This window comes from Oncorhynchus nerka, linkage group LG16, assembly GCF_034236695.1.
Source record: "Oncorhynchus nerka isolate Pitt River linkage group LG16, Oner_Uvic_2.0, whole genome shotgun sequence".
In the NCBI taxonomy this organism is placed as follows: Eukaryota; Metazoa; Chordata; class Actinopteri; order Salmoniformes; family Salmonidae; genus Oncorhynchus; species Oncorhynchus nerka.
Genome location: NC_088411.1, coordinates 35,368,756 through 35,393,067, shown reverse-complemented (window position 1 = coordinate 35,393,067; position 24,312 = coordinate 35,368,756). Strand labels below are relative to the sequence as shown.

The 24,312-nt window shown below is 43.1% G+C and overlaps 1 protein-coding gene and 1 pseudogene across 3 annotated transcripts in view; one reads left to right on the top strand and one right to left on the bottom strand.

Moving 5' to 3' along the window:
- The first annotated feature begins 898 nt into the window (after nt 1-898).
- On the top strand, nt 899-8,447 carry LOC115144622 (neuromedin-K receptor-like; annotated as a pseudogene).
- Nucleotides 8,448-10,367: 1,920 nt separating this feature from the next.
- LOC115144431 (hexokinase-1-like) overlaps nt 10,368-24,312 on the bottom strand; it is a 32,399-nt gene continuing 18,454 nt past the window's right edge. For all 3 annotated transcript variants that reach the window (XM_029685477.2, XM_029685478.2, XM_029685476.1), the window contains exons 4-18: nt 21,030-21,149; nt 20,703-20,798; nt 20,470-20,569; nt 19,445-19,628; nt 19,135-19,290; nt 18,762-18,995; nt 17,898-18,202; nt 17,075-17,223; nt 16,722-16,841; nt 14,485-14,580; nt 14,060-14,159; nt 12,619-12,802; nt 12,368-12,523; nt 12,030-12,263; nt 10,368-11,743 (exon numbers count right to left, since the gene is read on the bottom strand). In XM_029685477.2, the coding sequence (XP_029541337.1) occupies nt 11,596-11,743; nt 12,030-12,263; nt 12,368-12,523; nt 12,619-12,802; nt 14,060-14,159; nt 14,485-14,580; nt 16,722-16,841; nt 17,075-17,223; nt 17,898-18,202; nt 18,762-18,995; nt 19,135-19,290; nt 19,445-19,628; nt 20,470-20,569; nt 20,703-20,798; nt 21,030-21,149 (2,382 nt within the window). In that variant the 3' untranslated portion in view covers nt 10,368-11,595. The remainder of the gene's footprint in view (nt 11,744-12,029; nt 12,264-12,367; nt 12,524-12,618; nt 12,803-14,059; nt 14,160-14,484; nt 14,581-16,721; nt 16,842-17,074; nt 17,224-17,897; nt 18,203-18,761; nt 18,996-19,134; nt 19,291-19,444; nt 19,629-20,469; nt 20,570-20,702; nt 20,799-21,029; nt 21,150-24,312) is intronic.

Here is a 24,312-nt window from a genome sequence, read left to right as displayed (position 1 = left end):
CCATGTCAACAATTCTATCCTTCTGTTTTGCCTGGATGGGAGGATTCATCACAGATCTATTTTGATTCATTTTGGCTTGCTGGTGTTTGTCTCATGTATGGATGGTACCCAGACAGTGCATTAAATATTGTTGATTTTAGACAGTGAGTTGCAAGACACTATCATTAAACCTTTTCTAGCCACATACTATATTGATTTTATGAGTTGTTTCAGTTCTGGCAAGCTACTTGAAATAGAATGGCACTTATCTGGTATGCTGAGCCTGAGGCATTGGGGAGTAGTTGGACTCTGTAGCCTCCTCTGCATTCAGATATCATGTTTGGACTTTCAAAACAACCCGGACATAGCACTAATCCCCAGACGTGTATAATTTAATATCAATCAATATGACATACTATAGATAGACAGACAGTTATGTTACTACATGCATGATGACCCCGGTCTGCTCTGTGGCTACCTCCAGAATTAATTCCATTATTTTTATCAAATCTCATAAAGGAATAAAACTACCAAATTGAGGGCTAACCCAAAATATTCTAATGCTATGCTACACTAATGCAGTAAATCGCTAATGGCTTTAACCCATTTGAAATGGAGAAGTTGATACCTGAAGAAATTGCCAAATGTCAGACTACATGGAATCAATAGTGCAATATTAACCCATGGGTTTAAGGATATTTGGCCACATGATGTCATTGTGGTTAAATCTCTTCACCCCTATCACTTAGAATGAATGGAGCCATTTGGCCGAAGGAGCCCATTGCAGACTAATGTCACTCCTATCTGTGTGCCTGTTCATTGTGTTCTGCATGTTCCTGGACCTCTTTTGAGTGAGGCTATATTTGTAGGCTATATGTCATTGACAGCACTTCTAAAATCAGATGCTATTGTTGAAAGTGTGCATCTGTGCTATCACAGCTGTTGTATTATACTGAAACGTCAAACCCTACACTTTGATTACATTGTAGGCTCGTGCGCACATTCCAAACCGCTAGCTCTCCAATCACCGCTGGCAGCTCAGCTTTACGCACGCAGCCACTGGCAAGTCTGACAAAGTTCTGTGGCCATGAAGCGCATTTCAAAAATAGCAGGAGAGCCGGAGAGGGTCCTTGGACTTCACAACACCTGAATGGTTTTGAATTGCGATTTTTGTTCAAGAAGCGGACATCGGAACTAATCATTCATTGCCCAAAACGCTAAAGGGATTTTGTCTAGTGTGAAATAGAGATGGCTACAACGACGTTGGAACCGGTCAACCTTTCAACAACCATACATTTTCAGGGTTATGGAAACAAGACGACAAACAATCGTTTTGAACAGCCGGATTGGCAAGTGGCATTGTGGGCAATTGCTTATTCACTGATAGTGATTGTGTCCGTCACAGGAAATGTCACTGTAATTTGGATCATTTTGGCCCACAAAAGAATGAGGACAGTGACTAACTATTTTATAGTTAATCTTGCATTCTCGGACTTGTCAATGGCTACTTTCAACACTGTCTTCAATTTTGTTTATGCTACACACAGCAACTGGTACTTCGGGTTGGGATACTGTAGGTTTCAGAACTTCTATCCCATTACTGCAATGTGCTCAAGCGTTTATTCTATGGCAGCTATTGCGGTTGACCGGTAAGAACATACGAGACTTGCTATTTACGTGAAACAGACTGATCTAGTCGGTAGAGACCACATAATTGTCAAGGGAAATAAAACAATTGCAAACCATGGTGAATGTCTTCAAATTACGCACGTTCCCAAGAAGACATATAATCAATCTTATCATCAATGTCTGTATCACTCAGATACATGCTAAATGAAGCTACTTGTCATTGAAGTGGACAATAAATCCAATAATCTTCACATGCAGATTTTTAAATTATATTTCTGATTTATATTATTATTTTTTTCCAATATAGCCTACAGAGCACTGGAGATGATAAGAGTGCAATACATTATAATTCTGATACTGTTTTAATTTGCTTAACAACAGGAGATTTTTTAAATTATATTCAATGTATCGCTTCACCGGGTTTTATCGTCTTGTGTGTTCACCACAGTGCATGTCTGTGCGCGCATAAAAGAGCGCCCTAGCCTACCTAAATACACATATTCTGTTGATATCGGGACAATTCGTATATTATTCTGCATATAACTATGGATATACGCTGTTTAACGTTTGTGTTATACATTGGCTTAAAATCTCTCTCTCTGTTTCTCTTCCACTCAATGTGTGTGTGTTTTCACGATATTAATGACATTCAATCAGATATTTCGTTGACAGCCGGTTAATTCTGGTTGTAACATCACCCTTAAATCAGTACCACGTCCTTTTTGTATTCAATTATAAATATGTTAATGAGTTCAAACTACGGTTGTATTGTAGACATTGCTGTTTTCAAAGCTCTCATGAACAGAAGTTATGTTATGTCATATAAACTAACATCCCTTTTTGAGGACCCTGGTCTTTCAAAGATAATTAGTAAAAATCCAAATAACTTCACAGTTCTTCATTGTAAAGTGTTTAAACACTGTTCTCATGCTTGTTCAATGAACCATAAACAATGAATGAACATGCACCTGTGGAATGGTTGTAAAGACACTAATAGCTTACAGAAGGTAGGCAATTAAGGTCACAGTTATGAAAACTTAGGACACTAAAGAGGCCTTTCTACTGACTCTGAAAAACACCAAAAGAAAGATGCCCAGGATCCCTGCTCATCTGCGTGAATGTACCTTAGGCATGCTGCAAGGAGGCATGAGGACTGCAGGTGTGGCCAGGGCAATAAATTGCAATGTCCGTACTGTCAGACGCCTAAGACAGCGTTACAGGGAGACAGGATGGACAGCTGATCGTCCTCACAGTGGCAGACCACGCGTAACAACACCTGCACAGGATCGGTACATCTGAACATCACACCTGCGGGACAGGTACAGGATGGCCACAACAACTGCCCGAGTTACACCAAGAATGTACAATCCCTCCATCAGTGCTCAGACTGGCCTCAATAGGCTGAGAGAGACTGGACTGAGGGCTTGTAGGCCTGTTGTAGTAAGGTAGGTCCTCACCAGACATCACCGGCAACAACGTCGCCTATGGGCACAAACCCACCGTCGCTGGACCAGACAGGACTGGCAAAAAGTGCTCTTCACTGACGTGTCGCGGTTTTGTCTCACCAGGGGTGATGGTCGGATTCACGTTTATCGTCGAAGGAATGAGCTTGACACCGAGGCCTGTACCCTGGAGCGGGATTGATTTGGAGGTGGAGGGTCCATCATGGTCTTGGGCAGTGTGTCACAGCATCATCGGACTGAGTTTGTTGTCTTTGCAGGCAATCTCAATGCTGTGCGTTGAGACATCCTCCTTCCTCATGTGGTACCCTTCCTGCAGACTCATCCTGACATGACCCTCCAGCATGACAATGCCACCAGCCATACTGCTCGTTCTGTGTGTGATTTCCTGCAATACAGGAATGTCAGTGTTCTGTCATGGCCAGCAAAGAGCCCTGATCTCAATCCCATTGAGCACGTCTGGGACCGGTTGGATCGGAGGGTGAGGGCTAAGGCCATTTCCCCCAGAAATGTCCAGGAACATGCAAGTGCCTTGGTGGAAGAGTGGGGTAACATCTCACAGCAAGAACTGGCACATCTGGTGCAGTCCATGAGGAGGAGATGCACTGCAGTACTTAATGCAGCTGTTGGCCACACCAGATACTGACTGTTACTTTTGATTTTGATTACCTTTGTTCAGGGAAACATTATTCCATTTCTGTTAGTCACATGTCTGTGGAACCTGTTCAGGTTATGTCTCAGTTGTTGAATCTTATGTTCATAGAAGTATTTACACATGTTAAGTTGGCTGAAAATAAACGCAGTTGACAGTGAGAGGATGTTTCTTTTTTTGCTGAGTTTATTACAGAATGAGGACCCTCCCATTCATTCAGGGTTTTCAGAACATTTCAGTCTTCAGCGGTCTAAGCAGCCAATGACATGCACTGTTATAGGTCTCGGACTGTACCTGACCTTTGCTTGGTTCTCTTCCACAGATACATGGCCATAATCTACCCTTTGAAACTAAGGCTATCCTCCACGTCTACCAAGATTGTGATTGGTGTCATCTGGGCGGTGGCATTCTCCCTGGCATTCCCCCAGTGTTACTACTCTGTCACCGAGTACTATCCACCACGGACTCTCTGTTTCGTCAACTGGCCTGATGACTATGGTGGGAAACACCATCTCACGTGAGACACCCACAGTACCGTTCTCAGTAATGTGTCTGTCTAGATCAGGGATCATGATCTTGAGTTTAGAATATAATTAGTTTAATTAGCTGTGTTTGCTAGGGATGGGGGGAATGTGTGACACCACTCTGGACCCCAAGGACTGGTGTTGCCCAACTCTGGTCTAAATGTACTCTTAGAAAAAAGGGTTCCAAAAGGGTTCTGCGGATGTCCTCATAGGAGAACCCTTTTTGTTGCCAGGTAGTACTCTTTTTTTGGGTCCATGTAGATTAGAACCTTATGTGGAAAGGGTTCTATATGGAACCCAAAAGGGTTCTGCCTGGAACCAAAATGGGTCCTTCGAAGTGTTCTCCTATGGGGACAGCCAAATAACCCTGTTTGGTTCTAGATAGCACCTTTTTTTTGTTTTTATTTTTATTTCACCTTTATTTAACCAGGTAGGCTAGTTGAGAACAAGTTCTCATTTACAACTGCGACCTGGCCAAGATAAAGCATAGCAGTGTGAACAGACAACAACACAGAGTTACACATGGAGTAAATATACATTGTGTGCAGAAATACATGCTTAATTTTTTTATGTTCAATACTTCAAAGTCTCTAATAGAAAATGATGTTTCAAGCCCAAGCCCACGTTATCACATATTTGTGTCTGTAATACTTGACCTTCAACATTTGTCTCACAGATACCAGATAGCTTTGATCATACTGATCTACCTGCTCCCCCTGCTGGTGATGTTGGTCACCTACAGCCTTATTGGCCAGACACTGTGGGGCAGTGAGATACCGGGGGAGGCCTCAGACCACTTCCAGAACCAGATCCAGGCCAAACACAAGGTCAGCTATGTCATATTGATGCAAAGCCTTGACTGAATAGTTTATAATAACCTGTGTTCTCTATGTATCTCTATTTACTGAAAGCACTGCGTCCAGTATTCTACCAGTATGGTCATTGCATATGCATACCAAACAAAGACAAACACTTCAAATGCTTGAGCTGCACTAAATCAAGAGTTTAGACCCAGGTCTGGTGCATGTAATGCCATGGTATCAGATATGCTCTGCTGTCTCAATGTGTTGTCTCAGTGTGTTGTCTCAGTGTGCTGTGTTGTCTCAGTGTGTTGGGCTGTCTCAATGTGTTGTCTCAGTGTGTTGGGCTGTCTCAGTGTGTTGGGCTGTCTCAGTGTGTTGGGCTGTCTCAATGTGTTGTCTCAGTGTGTTGGGCTTTCTCAGTGTGTTGGGCTGTCTCAGTGTGTTGGGCTGTCTCAATGTGTTGTCTCAGTGTGTTGGGCTTTCTCAGTGTGCTGTGTTGTCTCAGTGTGTTGGGCTGCCTCAGTGTGCTGGGCTGTCTCAGTGTGCTGTGCTGTCTCAGTGTGCTGGGCTGTCTCAGTGTGCTGGGCTGTCTCAGTGTGCTGGGCTGTCTCAGTGTGCTGGGCTGTCTCAGTGTTCTATGCTGTCTCAGTGTGTTGGGCTGTCTCAGTGTGTTGGGCTGTCTCAGTGTGTTGTCTCAGTGTGTTGGGCTGCCTCAGTGTGTTGTGCTGTGTTCTGTGCTGTCTCTGTGTGTTGGGCTGTCTCAGTGTGTTGTGCTGTCTCAGTGTGTTGTGTTGTCTCAGTGTGTTGGGCTGTCTCAGTGTATTGGGCTGTCTCAGTGTGTTGTGTTGTCTCAGTGTGTTGGGCTGTCTCAGTGTGTTGGGCTGTCTCAGTGTGTTGTGTTGTCTCAGTGTGCTGGGCTGTCAGTGTGTTGGGCTGTCTCAGTGTGTTGTGTTGTCTCAGTGTATTGGGCTGTCTCAGTGTGTTGGGCTGTCTCAGTGTGTTGTGTTGTCTCAGTGTGCTGGGCTGTCAGTGTGTTGGGCTGTCTCAGTGTGTTGTGTTGTCTCAGTGTGCTGGGCTGTCAGTGTGTTGGGCTGTCTCAGGGTGTTGTGTTGTCTCAGTGTGCTGTGCTGTCAGTGTGTTGTGTTGTGCTCCCTGTAGGTGGTGAAGATGATGATAGTGGTGGTGACGACCTTTGCCCTGTGCTGGCTGCCCTACCACATCTACTTCATCCTGGGCAGCTTCAACATTGAGATCTATATGCAGACGTACATCCAGCAGATCTACCTGGCCATCTTCTGGCTGGCCATGAGTTCCACCATGTACAACCCCATCATCTACTGCTGCCTCAACCAAAGGTAAAGCTAGGCCACATCACAACCAAAGGTAAAGCTAAAGGCCACATCACAACCAAAGGTACAGCTAGGCCACATCACTACACTCATCTTGTGGAAGTGGTATGATACTGTATCATAGATTCAACAACCTAAAACCTACATTCAAGCTGAACTTTTATTAATGAAGCAGAAATACAAGAGTTAATTCTAAATGTTTATCAAAGTTAGCTGGCTAACTTGCTGATCTTGCTTTGTGATATTCCCATTGGAATCTCTCTTTTCTAGGTTTCGCTCGGGGTTCCGTCACGCTTTCAGCTGGGTCCCTTTCATCAAGGTGTCGGAGGAGGACAAGATGGAGCTACAGCACACACGGACCTTCAGGATGACCCGCAGCTATCGCACTGACAACACCAACAGCACTGTGGTCCACCACAACTCCACCTAACAAGATGACCACACCCCAGTCAAGCTCATGAAAAGCTGAGGACATGAGGACATGCTAAAGCTCATGAGCTCAGCTGCTAGGAGAAGTGAAACAAATCATGTTATTATTGTGTACAGTCCATCAGTCAGTCGCACCAAACACCTTTATCGTCACACACACATCAGATAGCTGTAGTGAAATGTGTTATTTTACAGGGTCAGACATAGAAGTACAGCCCCCCTGGAGCAAATTGAGGATAAGTGCCTCGCTCAAGGGCAGGTTTCATTTACTGGCCCAACACTCTAACCACTAGGCTACCTGCTGACCCAATGGGAAGGAAGAATAGGAAAGGGAACTCCCATGGTATAAGCACCAAGCCTTATCTGTTGCAGTATTAAGGTAGTGTTATTATTTGTGTTGTTTTAGTGTAATATTGGTTTTTGTTGTGTGTCACCTGACTTTGTAGACCATATTGTGAAATGTGCAAGTGAACCCAGGTTATTATTCCAATAACAGCACAGGCAGACAATGAGCAGTGAGCACTTGCAGAGCAACATAGGACAAGAAACACGTAGCAGACAGAGAGAGAAACATAGGACAAGAAACACGTAGCAGACAGACAGAGCAACATAGGACAAGCAACACGTAGCAGACAGACAGAACAACATAGGACAAGCAACACGTAGCACACAGAGAGAGCAACATAGGACAAGCAACACGTAGCAGACAGACAGAGCAACATAGGACAAGCAACACTTAGCAGACAGACAGAACAACATAGGACAAGCAACACATAGCAAACAGACGGAACAACATAGGACAAGCAACACGTAGCAGACAGACAGAGCAACATAGGACAATAAACACGTAGCAGACAGACAGAGCAACATAGGACAAGCAACACGTAGCAGACAGACAGAACAACATAGGACAAGCAACACGTAGCAGACAGACAGAGCAACATAGGACAAGCAACACGTAGCAGACAGACAGAGCAACATAGGACAAGAAACACGTAGCAGACAGACAGGGCAACATAGGACAAGAAACACGTAGCAGACAGACAGAGCAACATAGGACAAGCAACACGTAGCAGACAGACAGAACAACATAGGACAAGCAACACGTAGCAGACAGAGAGAGCAACATAGGACAAGCAACACGTAGCAGACAGACAGAGCAACATAGGACAAGCAACACGTAGCAGACAGACAGAGCAACATAGGACAAGCAACACGTAGCAGACAGACAGAACAACATAGGACAAGCAACACATAGCAGACAGACGGAACAACATAGGACAAGCAACACGTAGCAGACAGACAGAGCAACATAGGACAAGAAACACGTAGCAGACAGACAGAGCAACATAGGACAAGCAACACGTAGCAGACAGAGAGAGCAACATAGGACAAGCAACACGTAGCAGACAGACAGAGCAACATAGGACAAGCAACACGTAGCAGACAGACAGAACAACATAGGACAAGCAACACATAGCAGACAGACGGAACAACATAGGACAAGCAACACGTAGCAGACAGACAGAGCAACATAGGACAAGAAACACGTAGCAGACAGACAGAGCAACATAGGACAAGCAACACGTAGCAGACAGACAGAACAACATAGGACAAGCAACACGTAGACAGACAGAGACAGAGCAACATAGGACAAGCAACACGTAGCAGACAGACAGAGCAACATAGGACAAGCAACACGTAGCAGACAGACAGAACAACATAGGACAAGCAACACATAGCAGACAGACGGAACAACATAGGACAAGCAACACGTAGCAGACAGACAGAGCAACATAGGACAAGAAACACGTAGCAGACAGACAGAGCAACATAGGACAAGCAACACGTAGCAGACAGACAGAACAACATAGGACAAGCAACACGTAGCAGACAGACAGAGCAACATAGGACAAGAAACACGTAGCAGACAGACATGGCAACATAGGACAAGAAACACGTAGCAGACAGACAGAGCAACATAGGACAAGCAACACGTAGCAGACAGACAGAGCAACATAGGACAAGCAACACGTAGCAGACAGATAGGACAAGAAACACGTAGCAGACAGACAGAGCAACATAGGACAAGAAACACGTAGCAGACAGACAGAGCAACATAGGACAAGCAACACATAGCAGACAGACAGACAGAGCAACATAGGACAAGCAACACGTAGCAGACAGACAGACAGACCAATATAGGACAAGCAACACATAGCAGACAGACAGGCAGAGCAACAGCCTAAAAAGAAACAAAACAAATTGATAAAAGCAGCAGAGTGTTTCCACACCTCACAAGCTACAGACAACAGATATGGAAAACGGAAATACACAGCTCGGGATTATGTTCACAAGTCGGGTTGTCCTATAGCCATGTCTGCAACCTCTTCTACAGCCATATAACTGTCACCAAAATCAATATAGCACAGAACTTGACTTGTTTCGAGGCAACAACTTTTAAGTAGTTTTTAGATAACTCGAATTGGAAACCGTTGAGCAGACAGATTTTGTGGCAAGCAGATTGAAAGAGTTCTCAGGGACAGATGTCGTGTCCCATAGAGCCCATGTTTGCAGCTATGGTGTAAAATGTTGAAATAAGCTTTTCAACAAGTGTTTGTCAGTGCAAGGAAGTACAATTTAAATAGCCTTGGGGAGTATTCAATGGCGCAATGAAGTCAGAGAAAAAACATAAATAATTGTGTACAACATGAAAACAGCCAATCACAAAGCATGTGAATTTAAAAAGGATCATGTGATATTTGGTAAGTATTGCCTTTGTTGGATGTCACAGTGTGTATTTAATTTTAGTTTTGTACCATAAAGAGTACTTTCAATGTGTCCTTGCGATGTGCTCAAAAAATGTCATTTACATTTATATCCCACTACATGTTTAGCTGCATATGTCAATTGATGTAGGTTTTGTTTTGTGTAGTTCATATTGATATAGTGTAATGTAGCATAGAAAAGTCACCCCACTGAGGAATTGATGTAGGTTTTGTTTTGTGTAGTTCATATTGATATAGTGTAATGTAGCATAGAAAAGTCACCCCACTGAGGAATTGATGTAGGTTTTGTTTTGTGTAGTTCATATTGATATAGTGTAATGTAGCATAGAAAAGTCACCCCACTGAGAAATGGATCAATTTAAAGTATTGTAAAATGTTACACTGTGCATTATTATAATATGTTGGTGACTTTAGAAATTAATTACTGGCTGTTGATAATAGACGATTTAAGTGAGATAACTTTCCACCTTAAGATAGTAGCATAATGCCAGTGTATTTCATAAATTACTTTTGAGTGTAAAGTTCGTGTTAAGTTATATCTTCATAACATCTTGCTCATATACAGAATGCTATTTTTAACGTAACCATAACTGAAAAATATAGCTTTAGACATATTGTAAGTGAAATTATTTCACAAAATAACAAAAATATGGCTGTTGCTAACATAGCATCCTTGTCCATGAGCTTAACTGTCTGTATTATATTATCAATGTCCTAACTATAACATCACTGGAACATTTCATGAACAAAAGCTCAGAAAGGAAGTCGACCTTTATTGGAAAAAAGTATTGCCATGATAATTAACATAGATATTCAAAGATAAGTAAAAGCTTCATATTTGCTTGCACATCCAAATAAAGTTTAATTTAATCCCATTGCATCATTTGGACCAGCTTTAGTGCATCTCTATAATTGTACAAAATAAATGTATTCTAGACATCTGACACCAAATAAGGCAAGCATTTATCATGTTCTATGCATTTATCATGTTCTATCATTTATCATGTTCTGTCATTTTTGTACAGTAAGACTCAAACATTCAACTGCAGTATGCAAACGTATACTCCTATTTTGTTCCCTTTATTCTGTTATAAGCATCTTTTTTTTTATTTTACATTGTACACTGTTGGAATTCAAGTCATTATCTTGTTCACAAAAGACACTTTTATTGATCCAGTTGCTTTAGAGAGCTGGTTTTCAGGAGGAGTTGTTAGGTAAAAAGCATGGTTTTTTACATTTACTTAATATGACTAAACCTGAGAGGTTTCACAAAGACTGCCAAAGCAATGTATTAAGGAACACATCCTACAGGGTGGCTGTATAGACTTTTGAACAAGCTTGTGCAATGAAAATATACTCAAAGGTCAAGGAACAATGGTGCATTCATGACAACCCTAGAAATTCTATCAAACAAAAGAAAAGTTGACATTTGACATTTTGGAAATACTTACAGAAGAATGCAATGTTAAAAATAAAACTCAATTTTGCAATAGAGATCTTTAACCTTGATTATCCCCTATCACTCATTATGTCAAAATATCCACACTATAAAATAAATAACATTTAACATACCTAGGCAAGGTACAAGACATTCAAAGCAGAAATATTCCCTTTCTTCTCTTACATTAGCCCCAAATACCTACAGCAGTGTTCTAACATCACAAATAAGACTGAATCAAACAGTGAGCCCAGTTTCTTCCATCCGGTACAGCAGACCAACACAAACAGGAAAAAGGCTGGTAATAGCAGGTGTAAGATTTAAATGGTTTAGAAGCATGTAATGTGTAATGTTCCGTCATTGGTGCCCACAACGGGTTGTGTCTGAAGCAGAGTGGCAGACACTTGAGCAGCGTCATCGTTAAATCAAATCATAAAATCTCATTTTATTGGACACATACTGTAGCATACCTCTCTAACCATGTGTAAGGAGAGGAAGACGAGGAGGTGGAAGAGGACGAGGAGGGGGGCAGGCCAAACAGACTCAGCTCTTCTCCTCCTGCTCACGCATGCGACATCCCACAGCAGTGATGAGGGCTGCACCCTTGCCACTCCCGTCCTCAGAGAGAAAGAAGTTGACATTGCACTTAGGGGCCAACTTTTTCACTGTCTGGTTCATGATCCCCGAGAAGCTGTGAATGGATAGAAAAAGACATGGTTGGTCTCGCATAACACACTTAACTTTGTTCATGCTAGTGTTACACTGAAAGTAAATCAATGAAGATGTAGAACTTGATAAACGAGAATAGAACGAAGATGAGCTATACAATTTTTATTTTATAACTGCAATAAACTACACAACCATTGCTGGCCCATTCTCAACATTCACCATAATATCATTGTCAACTCGAATAACTCAGTCAATGACTGTGATACATGTTATTACAAGCCAATTGCAATCACATCATTATTACTCACTGTGGATGAAGCTTGTAGAGCGTTCCGTCCACCCCCACGGTGATGTCCATTTGGTCCAGTCCGCGGTTCTCTCGTATTTTGTCGACGACGGCGGCCATTCCAGCTCCACAGAGCTGGGCCGCCCGGTGAGACACTGTACCACACACCTCCTTGACAATGATACTGTCATCACATGTGCTGTCCAGACCTAGCTGCTGCAGAATGGACCTCACCTGCAGTAGCGCCAAGCGGTCACTGAAAGGAAAATGAAGACATTTTGTTGAGACCATTACACAACAAAAGGTAGTTATGACACAATCAGTTACCATTTCAATCGCAGATTCAATATGGCTGCCAACCTTTCAATCTGGGAGAGGAATTTAGTTTCGAAAATGCCTCTGGTCTTTAGGGTCTCTGATATCTGCCCTCTGAAGAGGAAGCCACGCTTCGTCAAGTCGATCAGGATGTTTCGCACAATCTCCCCTAGATACATACCGCTGCACATCTTCTCATACCTGAGATGAAAAAGAAAACATAATCAATTACTTATATCTAGATCTCTAATAACAAGACTATTCAATATCAAATAAAGAGAGAGCAGCCCAGTCACCTCTGCTTGCCAGGGTTGAGTGATAAGTCATCCACAGCTCTGTCATATTCTGTCCTGATGTCATCCAGACAGCCGTTGTCCCCGAAGGCGCCCCACTCCATGTTGACACACATCCTCCCCACATCTCCCTCCACCGTCTCAATGTTCCTCATCTCCTCCATGTAACAGGCGTTGCTGCCAGTTCCTGAAACCACAAACCATACATGTTGTTATGACTGTCCTGTGATGATCACAATGGGTCAGATCAGCTTGGCAATGATTGACAATAACCAGACCTTCGCTCACCCACAGAATAGGGGAAGAGGGAACTGGGCCGGTTTGACAGGTCACACACACCCGGTTGTAAATTGCAGGAAGAAGGGGGGGGGGGGGGGGGGGGCTCTGTCTCCCCCTTTAGTATCAACCAAAGGAATGTCTTTGTTTGTTTCACAGACAGTTTTCATGCCAAAATTCGAACACGGTCAAAAGTGGATACTGGAACAATATTTCTAACATAACAATGTGGGGAATGGTCAGTGATTACATACAAAAATTGTTTGGACAAAATACTGTAACTTGGAAAGTGTATCCCCTTTATCTGTCAAGTTTCCATCCAATACGTTGTGCATATAATATGAAACATTTGTTAAGATTAGAATGTGATTTTATGGGGGATAAGATAATCTATCTCCTATAAACTGTTCATAGTATGTAGCCACGCCCCGAATGAGGTCAGAGAGCGTGTCAGACTGACAGAACCGTCCCCTTTTGACAGGAGTGCATAAAAGGATTGGCAACAGAAAGTAACATTAGGCCAAGAAAGACAGGGAGTTGCAGCCCACGTCTAAAGTGGTTTAAATGTTGAATCTCAGAGACCAGGAAATGTGAGCCAGGAGCTCCATTTTTTAAATGGTTGGAATTTTGGACCTCAACACGAGGTGAAGAAATAATCTCACGAGCTGCACCTCTTGTCCATTGTGGTCCAAATCCTGAATACCAACACAAGGGGTAAAACAAACTCCCGTCTCAGACAATCACTGGTACGGCTGATTAGCTATCCTGAGTCAAATATCTCAGCCTTTCAGAGGAGGGCTGGTTCCGACCAAACACAATAATAATAATGTTCTGTAGTTGTCTAGATATAGGGACATTGTTACTCTCGCAGTCAGCTGTTATTCTGATAATTCCTACTTTCACTTGTCCTCTCCGTCGCTCAAATCTATATTGCCATGGTCTAGAATTAGTTTTGAAAGTACTGCACTTTGCCAGGTGCAGGAAACAAAATGTACATCATAGAAAATAAATCAATACACCTGGACACTGTTGAGGGCTCCACAATACTTTGCGAAGACACAGGAACAGTCAACAGTGTGTGCGTGTCCATTTCCTGCCCATGCTCTATCATTAGGCAGAAATCATTTCGAATCAGCATTATGAAGGTGTCTGAAAACAGATGACCAACCTGCAATTAGGCCAACCTCACAGGTGGCTTCTTCATATGCACATGTCATCATGGTCCCAACTGTGTCGTTCACTACTGCCACTACGTCCAAGTCAAACTCCTGAAGTAAACACAGATGTAAAATCACATGTACAGGACGTCTTTGGGAAACATATGCAATGGGGAGATGAGCAGAACTGAATTTATAGAAATACCACTGACAAATATTGTATCACAACTTTATAAATCATGGTAAAAACAAACAAAAAGAGCTGCCTCCAGCAACTTTTGATTGTCAATATATGCCCATAAGATCTCAGCTTGTATATATTATATACCCAAAGAACAGCCACTTACAGCAGGGGCCTTCGTTATATCTAGGGCCAAGAGATTTTCCTGCTCAGGTCCGGGCTGAGGTTATAGAATCATGCCACCTCTCCACTTACCTCTCTCCGTTTAATCCCCTCTCTGAGAAGCCCCACAACATTCTCCCCTTCACAGTCAGTGGCCTTGAATCCTTTGGTCCAGGTGACCAGGATGCCCTGAACAAAGACACAGGGATGTTCTATTAGTGATTCACACACACACTGACACACACACACACACACACACACACACACACACACACACACACAGTGTCAAGATTTAGAGGTTTGTTTGACACTCAATAAATAAATATATTAGCTACTAATAATCAGCGCAAAATTTTAAATGGGGATCCTGCCTTAGTTTTGTGGCGGTATTAATTTAATACTTAACACTAAGGCAGGATCCCCATTTTAAATTTTGCGCTGATTTTCTTCATTTTAGGCTCAAAAGAAGTGCATTGTTTGTCCTGTTGCATGTTTTATAAACACACACACACACACACACACATATACACACACACACACACACACACACACACATATATATACACACACACATACATACACACACACAGTAGCTGAAGTCGGAAGTCTATATAGACCTCAGCCAAATACATTTAAACTCAGTTTTTCACAATTCCTGACATAGTAAAAATCCCCAGTCTTAGGTCAGTTAGGATCACCACTTTATTTTAAGAATGTGAAATGTCAGAATAATAGTTATTATTTCTTTCAGCTTTTATTTCTTTCATCACATTCCCAGGGGGTCAGACGTTTACATACACTCAATTAGTATTTGGTAGCATTGCCGGTAAATTGCTTAACTTGGGTCAAACGTTTCAGGTAGCCTTCCACAAGCTTCCCACAATAAGTTGGCTGAATTTTGGCCCATTTCTCCTGACAGAGCTGGTGTAACTGAGTCAGGTTTGTAAGCCTCCTTGCTCGCACACGCTTTTTCAATTCTGCCCACAAATTTTCTATGGGATTGCGGTCAGGGCTTTGTGATGGCCACTCCAATACCTTGACTTTGCTGTCCTTAAGCCATTTTGCCACAACGTTGGAAGTATGCTTGGGGTCATTGTCCATTTGGAAGACCCCTTTGCGACCAAGCTTTAACTTCCTGACTGATGTCTTGAGATGTTGCTTCAATATATCCAACATTTTCCCTCATGATGCCATCTATTTTGTGAAGTGCACCAGTCCGTCCGACAGCAAAGCACCCCCACAACATGATGCTGCCACCCCCATGCTTCACGGTTGGGATGGCGTTCTTCAGCTTGCAAGCCTCCCCCTTTTTCCTCCAAACATAACGATGGTCATTATGGCCAAGCAGTTCTATTTTTGTTTCATCCGACCAGTGGACATTTCTCCAAAAAGTACGATCTTTGTCCCCAAACCGTAGTCTGGCTTTTTTATGCCGGTTTTGGAGCAGTGGCTTCTTCCTTGCTGAGCGGCCTTTCAGGTCATGTCAATATAGGACTCGTTTTACTGTGGATATAGATACTTTGAACCTGTTTCCTTCAGCATCTTCACAATGTCCTTTACTTTTGTTCTGGGATTGATTTGCACTTTTCGCACCAATGTGGAGACAGAACACATCTCCTTCCTGAGCGTTATGACAGCTGCGTGTTCCCAAGGTGTTTATACATGAGTACTATTGTTTGTACAGATGAACGTGGTACCTTCAGGCATTTGGAAATTGCTCCTAAGGATGAATCAGACTTGTGGAGGTATACAATTTTTTTCCTGAGGTCTTGACTGATTTCTTTAGATTTTCCCATGATGTGAAGCAAAGAGGCACTGAGTTTGAAGGTAGGCCTTGAAATACATCCACAGGTACACCTCCAATTGACTCAAATGATGTCAATTAGCCTATTATTTTCTGGAATTTTCCAAGCTCTTTAAAGGCACAGTCAACTTTGTGTACGTAAACTTCTGACACACTGGAATTGTGATACAGGGAATTATAAGTGAAATAATCTGTCTGTAAACAATTGTTGGGAAAATTACTTGCGTCATGCACAAAGTAGATGTCCTAACCGACTTGCCAAAACTATAGTTTGTTAACAAGAAATTGGTGGAGTAGTTGAAAAACGAGTTTTAATGACTCCAACCTAAGTGTATGTAAACTTCTGACTTCAACTTTATGTATGCATGTACACTAATATATATACACACACACACACACACACAGCAATGAGCAAGTTGTGAACAATATGTCTGAGATGTAAAAAGCTGATGAATGGCTGATTCCTTTACACCTCATCCGACCCCTAGTTTAAGAAACCTTGCTGTAAAGGATGCAGTCAGCTCACCGCATCCAGGCTGGTTTGTCTACACGGGAACGAGAAGGTGAAGCCCAGAGGCAGGCGGGTGTTCTTCATGCCCATGTAGTCCAGGAAGTCAGATATGCACTGGACAATGTGGTCAAAGAGCTAGAGGGGGGGAAATGGAGGGTATGTTTCAACAAGCACATGTAACATTTACTTAAGTTACATAGGTAACAAAGGTTGGCTGTTAGAATGTGCTTAATGCATGTTCTATTGTTTCTATGGAAATATAATAGAAGCTGTTGCGTTTACCTTTTCTAATATGTGAGAAAATGTTTATTGTTTTGGTATAGAATGAGATAAGTCCATACTCTATTGAAACTCCAAAACGAACTCACCTCCTCTCCGGTCCCCTGCATCACCTCCATAGGAATGGCATATATTTTGTTATGCATCTCTACTGTCCGCCGCTTGCCACTGCGGATCTTTACTAACAGCACTCTAAAGTTTGTCCCTCCTAAATCCAAAGCCAAGAAATCGCCCTTTTCTGGAAAACACAACATAAGAATACTATCTTTAATTAAACAAAATATTATTGGATTTTCCATTTCATTTATGAGGCGATTAGAAAACATAAGTGATTATAAATGGTTCATAAAAGCTTATGACAAGTCTTACAATGCATTGTACTTGTTCACTTAATGTAAAGTGTTACCACTGTCATAGCCAATTGAAATTAGGGCTCAGACAAGCAGTGTGTTATCAGAGTTTCATCTTTAATCTGATTTACATCAAGGTGTGGGAGTGCTGTGCAATAATTGTGCTAGTCTCAGAAACACATTGACCTTAATCAGGGCACTGCAAGAGGGGCTGAGCCAATAAAATGCACAATGTAATGTCCTTACATGGAAAGAGGCCATCATTATACAGCAGTGTGGCAAAGCATTAAGGATCTGTCAACCTGTTGATGTGGTTTTATACTGCATGGGGATCTGTCAACCTGTTGATGTGGTTTTATACTGCATGGGGATCTGTCAACCTGTTGATGCGGTTTTATACACAGCAGGCAGACCAGAGGAAGTGTAAAATTCCCATTGAGTTATAACGCATGCCAAATGTAATTCATCTCTAAATGTTTTGTCACAGAGCTAAACCACTGTGTTCAACAGGTAGAATCACAGCCCGGCTAACTAGTTTCAATCCCAGTTGAACTTTTCTTACCTGATCCATCCGGTGTGCTGCGTACATATGTGGGCCACATCTTGACGGTGGCGCTGTCATGGGTCTTTTTCCCCAGGCCGTTCTGGATCTCCGTTCTCATCCTCTTCTTTACCTCCAGTAGCTGGTCATTGGTCAGTCTGAACTCATCCAGGGTCTCTGTGATCTGACGACGCTGGTCAGCCAGCCGGTAGGCCACGGCGGTCACCATGGCAGCGCCCTTGGAGCTGCCACTCTCTGAGAGCAGGAAGCGGACATCTGACTCGGGAACTAGGCGGCGGACGGTTTTGTGGAGACGCCGGGCATATCTGAGGAGATGGGCAGGGAGATTCTTAGTCAGACCAAAATCCTGACCTTAGACTCTCACATGTAACTCAACCTTTCATGCAACTCAACAACTCAGACTTTTTGCCCGAGTACTTAAAATATAACGTTGATATCTGTATCAGTGTCTCTTTTTTCAAAGTTCATTATAGTATATCCCTAAACCATGACAGAATTACATATTTTCAAATCAAGGTACACAATTAAGATTCACAATAAGAGCTAGGTACATTATGCCTTGTATCCAGGGGGCCCTCTAGTGGTATAGGCTAATCACTGTATCCAAAGGGCCCTCTAGTGGCACATGCTAATCACTGTATTCAGGGGGCCCTCTAGCGGTATAGGCTAAACACTGCATCCAGGGGGCCCTCTAGCGGTATAGGCTAAACACTGCATCCAGGGGGCCCTCTAGCGGTATAGGCTAAACACTACATCCAGGGGTCCCTCGAGCGGTATAGGCTAATCACTGTATCTACGGGGCCCTCTAGCGGTATAGGCTAATCACTGTATCTACGGGGCCCTCTTCTGGTATAGACTACTCACTGCGGGTGCATCTTGTAGAGAGAGCCGTCGATGCCCACAGTAGTGCGAAGACGAGGATTCCCTTTGTTGTCCTTTAGCCTGGAGAGGATGCCACCCAGAGTGGCAGCAATGAGGTTGGCTGATCTGTGGGAGACTATGGTGCATACGTGCTGCACGGCGATGCAGTCATCTGCAGATGGTTCTACACCTAGGCGACCTAGGATCTCCTTGGCTTTGGTAAGGCCTTCTTTACTCCTGGACAATGACAGGTACCGAGAAGGGATGAGCTCAGTGGTGGTAAATAACATTAAAAGTGTACAGTAGTAGTGTGCAGTCTTAAAACATGATACAAATCGTCTGGACCCAAAGGAAAATAAAACTGATTGACACCTACTTTTCAATGGCAGAAACATGTTTTGTTTCAAATGTCCCTTTGGTAAGAAGTTCAGGGGTTATCCGACCCTCAAACAAAAATTCTTCTTTGGCCATCTTGACCAGGATGAGTCGCACAAGTTCGCCCATGTACATCCCACTGACCATCTTCTCAAACCTGGAGAGAAAAATATACAATACATTACTAAACACTGAGAGAAAAGGTAACACGTAAGACAACAACTACTACCAAAACACTAGACTGATCTTTTCAAGTCTTCAAGTCACTCGGTAAGATCTACTTTATAGTTTAATAATAACAGCAGACATACAGCTGTTTTCCTGGATTCAGAGATCCCCGGTCAATCTCTCTGTCAAACTCTGTGCGAATGTCCTCCAGCATCCCATTGTCCCCGAAGGCTCCCCACTCTGTGTTGATGCACATCCTGCCCTCGTCTCCCTCCACCAGGTCAATGTGCCTCAGCTCCTCCATGTAACAAGCATTAGTACCTGTGCCTGAGATGACATACCGAAGCAATGGTGAGGAAGAATCTGCCTTCAACTATTTGCAACACTGATACACAATGTTACAACACTGTACACAGCCAACAATATAACATTTGAAATATCTCTATTATTTCAAAACTTTTGTAATGTTTACTGATTGTTTATTTCCCTTGTGTTTGTTGTCTATTCCATTTGCTTTGGCAATGTAAACACATGTTTCCCATGCCAATAAAGCCTTTCAATTGAAAGACTGTTGGGTAGCTAGAGGTAAAGACTCATAATACTGACAATGAAACAGCCATTCTGAATGAAGGCGGCAAATGAATGCCAGGTTGACCTATGACAACCCCCACTTCACAAAGCTGATCGTCATAGCCACAGGTCATCATGGTTCCCACTGTGTCATTAACAACGGCCAGGACATCCACTTCAATTCCCTATAAACAGTGTTGGCTGCAGTTTTAATTTACAACTGCATGTTTTTATATTAGTAGCGAGAGTACTACTTCCTGTATATACAGTGTAGCTTTGTATATTCATGATGCTCCATTCTTGTGCGTTTTATTTTATTACTTGAGTTACTCTATTTATTTATTTATTTTTTAAATAATAATTTAAACATTTAAAAACCTTTTTTTAAGCAGAATATTTTTATTTTAAGCAAGCATTTCACGGTAAAGGCTACACCCGTTGTATTCGGCGCTTGTGACAAATAACATTTAATTTAAGAGTGTAACCAATGAGCTTCATCCCGGCTTGAACAAAACTGGGGTAAAAGGATGACAAGAAGGGAAACACTGAAATCCAACAGACTGTATCTGTCTGTTGGGAGGTAAAGTGGATGTCCTACCTATGATGATACCAACTTCACACCGCTGGTCATCAAAGCCACAGGTCATCATGGTTCCAACTGTGTCATTGACCACTGCCATGATGTCTGCGTCATAGTCCTGAAAAAAAAAGCACAGGGTTACAATTATACAACCGTGGTGCAACAGATTTCTTTCTAATCATTGCTTATGACTGAACTTCATTGTCATTGTCATTGCATCAGACAAGGATGCTTGAAAACATCAAACCTACCCCACGCTTTTTGATGGCCTTGTTCAGAAGTGCCACAACGTCCATTCCCTCAACTCCACTGGCTTTAAAGCGTTTAGTCCAATTGAGCAAAAAACTCTGCAACAGACAAACAGGAAGTTAGGCTAAAGATGAATGAGCTATATAATATATGAACAGTCTTTGAAACTGATACTCTTAGGTGTACTGTCCTATTGGTGTGTTCATTTTTAATCCCAGCCCCCTGTCCCTGCAGGAGGCCTTTTGCCTTTTGGTAGGCCGTCATTGTTCTTAACTGACTTGCCAAGTTAAATAAAGGTTAAATAAAAAATACATAAATTATTCTCTCACCTCATTCAGTTTGGTTTGTGCACAGGGAAATGAAAAGGTGAAGCCAACTGGAAGCTTCTTGTCCTTGATATTCTGCTTCTCCATGAAGTCACCCAGGCACGCTGCAACATGGTCAAACAGCTGCAAAAGGAAAACAATTCAGTGAGGGATATTTATCTCAAAAGCAATGTATGGACAAGGAGAGACTGCAATACACACTTTGGTTGTGTTTCCCTTGCCACTAGGCTTTTAGGGCTTTCACTGACGCACTGAAAATGATTAAAATCATTGAATAACGAAGTAAGCTTTAAACAGCATTTTTTGTTGTTGTGCGAACCCGTTACACCTTATTGTTCATTTGAATCCTGCCCACGGCACCCAAGTAATCATTTTGTAATGCCTATGGTCAACTTGGTTTGACATTCAATATCACTATGGGGCTAGTTAGGGACAATCAGTAAATTACATATTGTACATGGGACAATATTTTAAAATGTCAATAGCTTCAAATGTCAATGACTTAAAAACCTCAAACCAACTATAAATGGTAGAAATTCAAATATTGAAAGCATTTAATGAGACAACTAGAAGGTGTGGAACCTGAAATGATTGTCTCATTTACATTGTGCAATTTATTGACGGTCCCAAACTATCTCCAGGGATAGGCTATCCACAGTCAAACTAATTTTCGCACCCCGGCCGGCTGAAGCTAATTGGCAACATAATTGGGCTAACTCTTCCCACCTGCGAACACACACAAGAGACACCGACATCAACCCACACCCCGAAATCACCGCTGTGAAATATATTTTCAATAACAACATTTTTTCCCAGCTGTTTGAAGCTGGTGTACAAAACCGAAAGTAAAAGACGCAAAAACAAAACTTAAGAACTAAGCATAGAAATAGCACACAAAGAACCTATCTACAGCCACTTAGACTTGCTTTCAATGCAAATGACATATCTATATTTCATATCTATTTTTCATTACATTTCATTATAGTACAACGGTTTGATTTGTCTAATCTTAGCAATTTTTCTTCTTAGCTAGCTACATTGCCGTCTTTGTATCATAGATAATTGCGTAATTATCGTATTTCGTCGTCCTAACGCAGTCTACACCGCCCTGCAGCTAGCTAGCTAGCTAACGTCTACCGTTAGCTAGTCCACTGTCTACCGATTAGCAGCACAACTTTCACTCAACTGAACGACTTGATTAGTGTAGTGTTAGCTAGCTACATAGTTGTCTTTGCTGTCTTCGTATCCAAGATAATTGTGTAGTTTAGAGTGTGTAGTTTTAGAGTGATTATCTTAATTTACCGAGGTTAGCTAGCCAGCTATTCGTCGTCCTTAACGTAACAGAACTTCCGCACTCAACAATCCGGTCGCATTTCGCTTCGCTCCACAGGTAGTATCACATTTTTCATTTCATTACAGTACAACGGCTTGATTTGTTTGATCGTAGCTAGCTACATAGCTAGCTACATAGCCGTCTTTGTATCAAAGATAATTGTGTAGTCTTGAGCGATTTCCTAGGTTAGCTAGCCAGCTATTGTCGTTCTTTTAACGCAACGTAACGTAAATCAACACTGCTAGCTAGCCAGCTAGCCCCGAATAGCAGCACAGTAGCACAGTAGAAACCATTACACTCAACGGAACGACTTGATTAGTGTAGTGTCAACAACGCAGACACTGCCAGCTAGCCTACATAGTCAACAACGCAGCCTCTGCCAGCTAGCCTACTTCAGCAGTACTGTATCATTCTAATCATTTTAGTCAATAAGATTCTTGCTACGTAAGCTTAACTTTCTGAACACTCGAGACGTGTAGTCCACTTGTCATTCCAATCTCCTTTGCATTAGCGTAGCCTCTGTGTAGCCTGTCAACTATGTGTCTGTCTATCCCTGTTCTCTCCTCTCTGCACAGACCATACAAACGCTCCACACCGCGTGGCCGCGGCCACCCTAATCTGGTGGTCCCAGCGCACGACCCACGTGGAGTTCCAGGTCTCCGGTAGCCTCTGGAACTGCCGATCTGCGGCCAACAAGGCAGAGTTCATCTCAGCCTATGCTTCCCTCCAGTCCCTCGACTTCTTGGCACTGACGGAAACATGGATCACCACAGACAACACTGCTACTCCTACTGCTCTCTCTTCGTCTGCCCACGTGTTCTCGCACACCCCGAGAGCTTCTGGTCAGCGGGGTGGTGGCACCGGGATCCTCATCTCTCCCAAGTGGTCATTCTCTCTTTTTCTCCCCTTACCCATCTGTCTATCGCCTCCTTTGAATTCCATGCTGTCACAGTTACCAGCCCTTTCAAGCTTAACATCCTTATCATTTATCGCCCTCCAGGTTCCCTCGGAGAGTTCATCAATGAGCTTGATGCCTTGATAAGCTCCTTTCCTGAGGACGGCTCACCTCTCACAGTTCTGGGCGACTTTAACCTCCCCACGTCTACCTTTGACTCATTCCTCTCTGCCTCCTTCTTTCCACTCCTCTCCTCTTTTGACCTCACCCTCTCACCTTCCCCCTACTCACAAGGCAGGAAATACGCTCGACCTCATCTTTACTAGATGCTGTTCTTCCACTAACCTCATTGCAACTCCCCTCCAAGTCTCCGACCACTACCTTGTATCCTTCTCCCTCTCGCTCTCATCCAACACTTCCCACACTGCCCCTACTCGGATGGTATCGCGCCGTCCCAACCTTCGCTCTCTCTCCCCCGCTACTCTCTCCTCTTCCATCCTATCATCTCTTCCCTCTGCTCAAACCTTCTCCAACCTATCTCCTGATTCTGCCTCCTCAACCCTCCTCTCCTCCCTTTCTGCATCCTTTGACTCTCTATGTCCCCTATCCTCCAGGCCGGCTCGGTCCTCCCCTCCCGCTCCGTGGCTCAACGACTCATTGCGAGCTCACAGAACAGGGCTCCGGGCAGCCGAGCGGAAATGGAGGAAAACTCGCCTCCCTGCGGACCTGACATCCTTTCACTCCCTCCTCTCTACATTTTCCTCTTCTCTCTCTGCTGCTAAAGCCACTCTAAATTCCAAGCATCTGCCTCTAACCCTAGGAAGCTCTTTGCAACCTTCTCCTCCCTCCTGAATCCTCCTCCCCCTCCCCCCCCTCTTCCCTCTCTGCAGATGACTTCGTCAACCATTTTGAAAAGAAGGTCGACGACATCCGATCCTCGTTTGCTAAGTCAAACGACACCGCTGGTTCTGCTCACACTGCCCTACCCTGTGCTCTGACCTCTTTCTCCCCCTCTCTCCAGATGAAATCTCGCGTCTTGTGACGGCCGGCCGCCCAAC